The 10923-nt window shown below is 35.7% G+C and overlaps 1 protein-coding gene across 2 annotated transcripts in view; it reads right to left on the reverse strand.

The window, feature by feature from the left end:
- Positions 1 to 7394, reverse strand: part of csrnp3 (cysteine-serine-rich nuclear protein 3) — a 21840-nt gene extending 14446 nt beyond the window's left edge. For both annotated transcript variants that reach the window (XM_011489750.4, XM_004081901.5), the window contains exons 1-2: positions 7162 to 7394; positions 6536 to 6576 (exon numbers count right to left, since the gene is read on the reverse strand). In XM_011489750.4, coding sequence (XP_011488052.1) covers positions 6536 to 6576; positions 7162 to 7164 — 44 coding nt within the window. In that variant the 5' untranslated portion in view covers positions 7165 to 7394. The remainder of the gene's footprint in view (positions 1 to 6535; positions 6577 to 7161) is intronic.
- Between the last annotated feature and the right edge of the window lie 3529 nt (positions 7395 to 10923).

Raw genomic sequence — 10923 nt, forward strand, 5'->3', positions numbered from 1 at the left:
GGACCAAAGTAGGGGGGCCGCATTTTTTCTATTTCTTTCTGTATATTGATATGATTAGCATATGCTGTACTCGCTGTAGCCTGCTAAACCAATTAAGAATACATTTTTAAAACCTTTAAAGATTAACATTTCCTTCAGATTCAAGACAAAGAAAAAAATAGTTGAATTTTTTTGCATTTGGATAGCTTCTTCTATTCCTTTAGGCTTTAGGTTTGAACACTTATAAATATATTTTAAACACTTTAAAAAGCTGTAAAAAAATAAGAATGACCCATCTTTTTAAACTGCCCTGACAAGACTCGTTAGGGAGGTCACCAGCGATTTTACGCATTTGGGTGGTTTTGTTTATTTTGTAGGTTTAGTTCATTCACATACTTAACTTAGTCTATAGTTTAAAAATACCATATTAGTTAAACAAACCCATAGACTGGTTTCCTTTTAGGTAACGGCTTGTTTTTTTCAGGCAAAGAAAGCATGAGAAACTAATAGCTGTTAATGTAAAAAAAAACAACCGTATTTTAATGGCAAAAATTTTTCTTCAGTGCCACTTGAACTTTTAGTAATGTTTTATTATATTTAAAGAAAATTTGTAATGGAATAAAAAAAATCTATATTTAAATAAATTGTAAATAGTTGACTTACATTTCTTAATCAAATTGATTCAGTGTTTTGCACCCAGTACCCAGCCTTTTTGGGTTAGAAATGCTGTCTAATATTTTATCCCCAGACCCTTACAGACCATCCATATGCTTGGAGATTGCTTTTTCCTGTGAGGGGGCGGAGCCAGATTAAGTATAGATTGATATAGACTGTCAGATAATTAGCTTCCGTGTTCTGTCTGCTTCTGCCAAATGCCCAAGCCTTTCAATGTGGCTGCTAACATCTCAGCCTACAAGTGTTTCCACAGTGATGAAGAACAGACCGATTGAGCACAGATGGCATGGCAGATCTTTTCTTTCTTTCCTTTTTGATAAAATAAACATTTTTTTTTATTTAATTTCATCTCTGCAATTACCAGTAGATTCAAATAAACTGGAGCTATGAGTGCAAATGGCAAAAAACAAAGCCTGCTACAATAAGGTCCTGCTGCTCGAAGCCTGTCGGATGTTGGGAGTCCAACTCATCCATCAAGGTCGTCTCACCCGGCCATAAACGTTGAGAGAAATTAAAGAGAAAGAGGCAGGATGATAAAGATTCGGGCCTAATCCGGGTTCCCCTGAGGAGAGGCTGTGGCCTGGATGTTTATACAGCTACAGATGATGTCAATGGAGAGTCCAAGCCACTGAGAGAACACAGAACACATCACTCATATCCAAAGAGGGTTTTGTACAAAGGGGGCTTCCGTACTTGTACAAGAAAGAGCCATAGTGTAGGCGTCTTTTTGGGAGGTCAGAGGCCGTCCGCTTTAATGTCCTCACACTCCTGCCATGTTCAAGGATAATTAAGTTAACATTTGCTTTCTCTTTCTCCAGTCATCAGGTCCATGGAGACAATGGCTGGTTCAAAACAGTGGAAAACTGGTTGTTATTTAAACAATATATAAATAATGTAACAGGAAATCTACCTATGTGGATCTTCTTAGAGCCAGATGTCAGATGTATTGTTCTTCTTTGTCAGATCTTTTGAAAATATTAAAATGAAAAAAAAAAAAACTGCAATTAAGCACAAAGGAATCCGCTTAAAAAAATGTGGTGACATCCACAGATTTATGCAAATGTGACTTCACATTCACTCTGTACATTTGTTAACTTGCACTAGCCTGAGGCTGCAGACAGATCTGCTTCACACACATGAAAGGGGTGGAGGGGGGGGGGGGGGGGGGATGGAGGGGAGGTGCAGCCCACTGCTCAGCACTCAGCACACGGAGCAGCTCCAGCCCAGTGATGCCTGCTGCAGCCTCTCCTACTGCAGCTACAGGGCTGGCAGTCATCGATCTCCTCTTCCTCCTCTTAGAACAATACAGGAAGCACGGCTCCTGATTAACAGCCCAGAACGAGAAAGAAAGGGCACTCATTCAACCACATCCACATATGCACCACTTTCACTGTTGATGCATTAAATAACAAATGATTGCAGCCTTCAGACTGAAAAGTGAAGAATGGGCAGTTTTCTGCTAAATATCTGGTATTCTCACAAAAACTTGAGTAGCGTTTTAAACTTTTTTACTCCAGACCAGATCCCATTAAATATTTTACACCAAACGGCACCAGCAGCATTTTAATGTCTGAAAGGATGATTATGCACGCATCTCATTCAACACCTCTTGTGTACAAAATACACAACGGCAGACAAGAATGCCGACAAACAAGCCGCACTCTGGCTCATTCTCTGATTTGTCATAACCAAAATCCCACTCGTGTAGAGCCACAATCGGGTCTTTTCACCCTCATGTCAATCACAATACACGCCTAAATTATTCATGCCTCTATATTTTATTTATGACGAGACTTTCCCATGACACCTGAAAGTTAGCAAAAGCCAGTTTGGCAGCAGAAACAGAGCTGCCAAAGCATTTCATGGAGATCGAGCTGCTTTTATCTATCGTACGGGCTGAGCAAAGCTGTTGGACGCGGAGTTCATATTCTGCAGACGAGCCTTATCATTTATATATAACCAGGATCGTGTTAAAGGTCTTAAACTTTTCTACGCATGACATTTAGACTGCTATCTGAAAAAGGAAAAAAGAGAGGTCTTATTGCTGTTAATGCTAAGAGTGCAGGATTTTTGATAGCTAACTATTAGATGCATGACCCTTTCCCATTTTAGCAGATTTCCCTAAATAAATCCATAAAACATCTACAAATAGGATGAGGATCATTTATACTTTGTCAAAGTTTGTTACAAACTGTCATGGTGGGATGTTTTTAATGCAATGTTTAAAAAAATGTTCCAAATAATAAACCACACATAAAAATTAAAATGTGTCCCATTTAATTATAGGAATTTGGTTGTTTATTCTAAACTCTAATTTTGGGGAAATCAGGAAAAAATGAATGAAGTCAAATGAGAGTCCCTGTGATGAACACCCAGGATGGAAAACGTTCAAGGCTAAACGATACCTGCACATGCACAAGAACAGAAAAACTCAACATTTCATTGATAATATCAAACAAATGCACAATAAAATAAATAATGTCAGTTTGAATTTTGCCAAATACCCACAAAAAGTTAAGGTACATTTTAAGTTATGACTTGTTTTAATGGTTAAGATCCCAAAATACTTTCAACTGTGCTAAAATAAATCTTTTGACTACTAAAATATTTGTTTGTACAGTTTAAACTATTTTAGTCAAAATGATATTTATTACAGTCTGAAAAATGCTAAATTAGAAAAAAATTCAACTTTATTTTTTTATTTTAAAGGATAAATTATTTTCCACAGTAAATTTGATCGGTGTAAAAAAACTCTTAAATTATGTACTAAACTATGCACATATACATTACTATAAATTACGTAAAATATGCAGACACATTTAAAATGTGTTAATTTTTGATTCTTGAGAAGCATACGTTTTGGGTACGTGAATTTTTGGCACATGACACCGCACAATGTTTGGGCTTCTCTAAATCAACAAGCGTCATTCAGTGAGTCATTCTCTGAATGGCATCACAGATGGGGGTCAGCCTCTGACATATTTATCTTCATTCAGTTTCACATCATGTTTCATTTGCTGTACCTGAAAGCTGGACTGTCCACAGCTGCACAACTGATTTTACCAGAGCTGGGGAGTCAGGAGGCATGGATAAAAAAAGCTACCTGTGATGTCACTGTGAAAGCAATCACATATATGTCAAACATATATGTGATTGTGTATATAATGTACATTGTGAGACTTTCTGTGGGAATTGATTAAAAACATATATGGGCAAAAGAAATAATGTAATTTTAAATGAAAAACAAACTATTTACATCTCACCACAAATCATTTTATTGTTCCCAACAAAAAAACAGCTAACATTATAAGCTTATTTTTTATTGAACAGAACACAAACCACTGAATATAAAATGTAACGCGACTAAACAGTCATCAGTTTTTTAAGTGGTCACATTGAGATAATTGCTTTGTGTTTGACATATTCAGCCTGACATTGTTGTGGATGTGTGAGCGCCCCCTTTTCTTAATAATTCTGCTTCATCTCATTGAGGTTGTGGTGCATTGATGCTCTTTAGGTAACTCCAGCACAGGGTCCCCCATCACTTGCAGATTTTCTTATATGTTGTTGATAAATGTTCTGCTGCAGCTCCACATTTAAGCCCATTTAAGCTGTCTGACTGATGCCTTTATACGTATTTTCATACAGAATATTTTGACTTTTGGATGAAATTTTGCATAAAAATAAATCATCTTTTGGGCAGTTTCTCTTAAAGAAGCCCATATCATCAAACCACTTCTACTTTACTCAATAGTGGAAATTAGGTGTTTGTGCCAATTCATTTTTCCAAAAAATGATTTATAGCCAAGATCTCACCTAATTTTGTTCAATGCAGTTTCTTCAGAAAAGTTAGTTTATGATCTTAATCCAAAATTGTGTGAACATGAGGATGAGACCTAGTGAGCAAGATCTTGTACGATGGATTTAATGTCTATATGACTTATAAAACAAACAAAAATACATAAACATGCTGTTTTTAGTCCTTACATAACTGTGGTGCATTTGTTTGACATCTGCATCAATATTTTTTATGGCACAGTATGCATTACTGTTTGTGCCACATTGAAACTGTAATGCATTTACATTAGTGATAAACAACAACATACATTAACATCATCATCCTCAATCTAACCAGAAGAAAAAGTCATATTTTTGTGACATTTGAGAGGCTGTTAACAGAAAAAATAAAAATAAAAAAACATATCCAAATTGATGTCATGGCAACATCTCAAGAGTGCAATCCTGGAGCATGAACGCTCAGCTCAGGAAGGAACTAAACACACAAAAAGAGTCTCATCAAAAGCTCCTAAATTGGAGCCGTGAACCCTGCTGAGACTCACAAAGCTTCATAATCTTGAAGGTAGGTATTAGCTCACATGCTGCTGACTGCATATATTTTGTCCAATATTCATATAGTTTTTATAGAGTATAGTCAATTAAAACTAGCTGGCAAGTAAAAATGTTTAAATTACTGAAGGAGTTGATTGCTTTTAATGTTTCTAAAGGGTATCTATGATGAGCCACAAAACAAAATTATAATATATCATAACTGGAGTACCTACATCTTTTTTGGATGACTTAAAACCTACAAAGCAATGTATGCAAAAAACAACACCTACAATGAATCTAAATTTAATTTATTAATTCCAAAATAATGTTGACATAATTCAAGAAACTAATTCTGAGGAATAAGAGGATTAATAATACCCTAAAATAAACTAATTACGTAAAAATTGTTTTTTTTTTATTTAAATGGTGGGTTAGGAAAGAAAGACAGCTTTGAGAAAGAATTTTTTTTAATTCTAATTAAAAAACAATGTTTTGTTTACTACTGCATTGGATTTCTTCACTTCTTTATCATTTGTGGTTTTGTTTTTTATAAAATAAGGATTTTTCTGAACTTATTCTAAATGCGGTTAAATTCGGTGAAGCTCCATATCACCTCAAATGTTGTTTGATGTGATTAAAAAAAAGAGGTTAATCTTGATGATTCATCTGTGATCTTTTGTGTGCAGACCAGTCACCCACGTCAGCCTCCTGCAGAGACTTTCCAGCAGCGCTGAGCCATAGCACCTTTCCTGCAAATCTTAAAAAGGCTGCTCCGTTCACGGTCATCAACTTTGTCTGCGCCACACGTAGTACCAGCATGCCCGTATCGCCTCTTCAAATAAGTCGTCATCTTAATGATGCAGCTTTTCACCAAAAAAAACACTCAACGTTTCCATGTCCTTTAACTCTGAGCCACGTGCGCTAATTAAATTCTGCTCCCAGTAGAGGACTGGCTGCTGATAGACCGAGGAAACAGATGGATTGAGGAGGGAAACCGCACAGTTGCAAGAAGAGGGGCCCAACTCCCCAAACACATACACACACGCGCACACACACACACACACACACACACAGAGTAAAACCTCACCTTTCCGATCTCAAACCACCGATATGGAAATGCTTGAGTGATTGCGTAGCTGCATGCAATGCTTTTTTTTCTGCACTGAAGGGGCTAAGGAAGAAACAATAACGACGGCAGAGCTCTTGAATGAGGCTGCCATGTTCGAGTGGAGCATGTATAAAAACGATTTAACAGGGTGTCATAAAAAGCTCAAGGATGTTAAAATAAAACTTACAATAAGAATAAATAAATAAATAAATAGCAAAATGTTTTCTTTACAGGCTCTGCAAATCTACAGCTGCTTTAATTGAATAGTTTTTGCCCCAACATTGCATTATATATCTTACCATCGGATGGTCTTTGTGGCACCTTAGCAACAGTTGATTCCACTTTGAATGCCTCCTATCTAGGAGGCCTGAATTCAGTGTGTTATGGTGGCACAAAGATGGGCAATATGATATTTTAAACAGAAAAAGCAAGATCCAATCTTACCTTTCATGAAATGTGTCATCCAGCAGAAACCCACTTATGATCTGCGAGGAACAAAGAAGACAAAAACTCATGTTTATTTTTTTTTCCGCCAGTGTTAAATTACTCATTGAATGAAAAGATTACATTCATAACAGGCATAAAGAAAACCGTTTAGTGCAGGGTTGTATACCAGGATTGCTTTGTTGGGAACCTTTTGCCTTGTCATAACATTTCAATCTTGATTTAGTCTCTTTTTAAAGAGGATGGTGGAGAAGTTCTGCCAGAAACTGTTGGGTTGCACCCAAGTCCAGTTGGCCTCATGCCAGGTTCTAACCCGAAACATCCTGTTTGACACAAATGTGAATCTAGACAGTTTTTGATCCAGTTTCTGCATATTTTGCTGTGAAACTGACTGGATGAAAACTTGTTACAGTGCAGTTTTCTAGTTTTAGTCTACTTTTTCATTAAAAAAATGCTGTACTCTGCATTAATAGGTAAAGTAAGTGCCTTTGAAGAAATTGACCAAATTGACCAAATTGATGTGTGCAGACAAAACAAAGTCAAACATGGAAAGAAAAGCAAACATTTTTCCCCTGTTTTTTTTTTTTTTTTCTAAGAGGAGATAAGGCTGCATTGATCTCACTCACCATTCATTTCGATGAGAACATCAGTTTTTTGTCTCCTCTGTTGTTTGTGGTTCTCCTTTTTATTTGCGTCTCTTCTCCAACGGCAGGGCCGGCTGCGGGTTCCACAACTGCGGCGGGGGGAACCGGCACCACTGCCGCATGCAGCAGCGCCGAAACAAGCCCTTCTTCCGGCTGCCGAGGGAACAATGGTGCAGCATCGGACCGGCAGCTCCCCGGACAACGTGACTCCCTCTGGCCAATCATGAAGCCTTGAAGCGGGAGGCAGTCGCTGCAGAGCGCTGCAGCCCAAGCAGGACCCCCGCAACATCAACCCCCCTCTTATTATTATTATTTTTATGATTATTATTATTAGTAGTAGTAGTAGTAACAGTATTAGTAGTAATAATAATAATAATAATAATAATAATAATAATAATAATAATAATAATAATAATAATAATAATAACAATAACAATAATAATAATGATAATAATAATATTGTTGATGTTAGTATTTTTACTATCATTATTATTTTTATTGTCTTATCTATTGTTGTTTTAGAATGTTGGAAATCAATGCATTACTATCATTCTTATTGTTGCTGGTGGTGATGATGGTATTGTTGCTAGTGTTGTTGTTGTGATGTGTTTAAGAAACCAACTTTTCTGTCACTCAAAGCACACGCCTCTTCCGATCACATGTCATCAAACCTGTTTAGATCGTCACCATAAGACTTTGCTTAAACGTCTGATTTCCTGAACATCTAGTTTTTCGAAACAGTCGCAAAGGTCTGTCCTGATCACTGCATACACAATTAAACGAACTTTGTTGCTCACGTGACCTCTGACCTTCTTGTCTTAAAGGTGGTTTCACATCCTCTTCACTAACTCTCTTTTTGATCAAATCTTTATTTATAAGCACTGGAGAAACCTGCTTTTCACAAAATTTAACAGGGCCATCTTCATTTTTCCCTGCTTAAAAAACTGAAGTGAACTTATTGTCATTCTATTTTATTTTTATTGTATGGTTATTTTTTATTTTTTTATTTAGAGAAGAAAACTGATTCTATGGCAGGAATCTACCAACAAAAAGCCAGGTTTCCCTAAACGCCTCCCTTGGCAACAGGAGCCCAGGTTTCAAGTTTTTCTTGACATTTTATAATCCAGATAACTCAGGAAAAAAAACTAATTACTGGTACTTGCAGTCTTGCCTAAGCAAAAAAAAAAAAAACACAGCAATGACTTTCCAGATTATGGTAATTGCCCCAAAATTTGTGCTATAACCCTTCAACTATAAACCAATTGGTCATGAGACAATGTCAAAATTGTATGAATTTGTTTTTCACCTGTCCTGATCATTACAGAAATCACAATGCTTATAGTATTGATACAAAATCACCCAGAAAAGGGGCTGTTCCAGAATTGGATTTAGTAAACATAACATGCAAAGTTAATATTTTATCAACCATAACATTGGAAAAAATTTAGCATTTTAAGATTTCAAAGAAAAAAGTAAATGACCTCTGACATTTAAACACAGTACCATCCTGTTTGGGAGAATATTTTCAAACAAATAAAGGCTCCAGAAACTTACTCAAAGCAATTTACCTGCATGCCTCTGCTTTGACCAAGTAATCAATACTTTAAGAGGTTATTTTGTAACTCATAGATCTTTATTATTTGTTACACCTAAACAGATATCATACAGTGTCTAATCTGCCTTATCTCTATAGAAACTGCACACATGTCCAGATTATCTATGATAGATTTTTTACTGTCACTCAGAGTCCAAGAAGTTACAAATTAATTTCTAACACATTAGGACATAAAAAAGCTAGATTGAAAGTTGTAGTTTCTAAACTGGCCAGCATCTCGAATAGATACATCATTACACTCACCACTGATATTGACCAATAAACATGAATTACAAAGGGTTGAAGCCTGCTCCACCCTGAAAATCTTCATTTGTTAGGTTTAAGGCCTGCACTATCAACTTCTTTAACACGCAGTAAAAAGAATTGACACAATTGAAAGATAAAGACATTTGTGGGTCATGACTCAACATGATGACCAACAGTAAAACTCTTACATGGAATTCATACTTCAACACTGATGCATAGTTTATTTATGTTAAAACCTTAACAAAATATTGTTCATATGACCTTTTACCCTCAAAAACTTCATATATATATATATATATATGTATCATTATTTTAATCCCCAGTTTTTTAAATAACAATTGCGATAATAAATATTTTTTTATTATAAAAAGTTCTTTATTTGGGAGGTTATCTGTTTTGTTTTAAATGGGAAAATTACAAATGTTTTGAACAGAAGAGCCACATCATCTTAATGCATTCTGTAAAACAATCCAGGTTCTCAGTTTTGGTTTGGCTGTCAAACTAAAAACCGAACATTTTGCCATGCTATAGAAAAATGCATGGTTTGTTAAATATTCACTGACTACTTTATTTAGAAATCGAGTCTGCTGGGTTATGAAAGTACAAATGTCAGCACAAAAACATGATTAGAGGCTTTCTCTTCATAGTCATGTCTGTTTAAAGGAAGAAAAGAAAAAAAACAGAAAGGATAAAATGATGGGGGAGGGGAGAAGGGGTTCCTCTAGCATGCCAGGATGAGTCCTTTGTCTTTATTAAATAAATAAATGAAACCCCTTTGGTGAAAACACTGCCATCTAGTGGTCAAATGTCAAACTGAAACCCAGCACTAATTCAAAAATATCTCAAAAGCCGTGCTTTAGTAACATTTACAAGTAAAACTGTGAACATTTAATAATTCCAAATAAAATGATCTTGCTGTCATGTCATTAAATGTATGTTTTTAAAATTCAACTATCTGCTGACAGTTACAATAAATTCTACTCTGTTCTACTCTATTCTATTATAAAATGTTGAAAAAATGAAGTAGTTTTCTAGACTGCGTACTTTTGTTTGGCGTATTGCTCTAGTTTGGATGTCTTTATTTTTTGTTATTTTAGATTAGAACAACTCTGAAATTACATGCTTTCTACATCTGTCTCAACCATCTCAAGCTAAAATCTCAAAGGAACATTTTGTTCTCTTGTGCTAAATATTTCTATTCCCTGTTCAAAGGTTATTTGTTTATTTATTACTGTTTCGTCATGATAGGAAATCTTTCTTTGTAGATTTTTGCCAATCACTTTGAGCTATCCTTAGTAGCAGCTGATTAAAATTACATTACAGTTTCCTTCCTGGTCTGGATTTTCATGGTGGGATGAAGGATTGAAACGCTCCTTAGAGAGTCCATTTGAAATTACAAGTCTTTTTTATTTGTTTAAATGACATTCAAAAAATACCCTTTTGATTATTCAACATTACATCTATCCATCTTCTATAACCATTTTGGCATGGGCAGTTATGGGATGCTGGAGCCTCTCAGTGTGGAAGCAATTACCGGTAGGTAGGTAAAGTTTATTTACTTTACTGCCACTTTTCCCTGATCACAAAGTCCTTTACAATGCAGGTCAAGACTATATACAAGAACAAATAAAGTAGCGCACATCATAGATTAAAAACCTAAAATAAAAGATACACACCATAAAACCAACATAAAATCTTACATTTAGCTGAAAGCCTGCTGAACTTAAAAGGTCTTTAAAAAACCTAGTGTGAGGGTATGGAACACAGGGACAGACGGTTTCTGAGTTTTGGAGACATCACTTGGATTGCTCAGTCCTCTCTAGTTTAAACTATGTGTGAGAGATAACCAATTAAACCTGAACTGAGAATCTAAAAGCCCGAGA

This window comes from Oryzias latipes, chromosome 21 (assembly GCF_053564925.1).
Source record: "Oryzias latipes strain Hd-rR chromosome 21, Olatipes_Hd-rR_3.1".
NCBI classification, from domain to species: Eukaryota; Metazoa; Chordata; class Actinopteri; order Beloniformes; family Adrianichthyidae; genus Oryzias; species Oryzias latipes.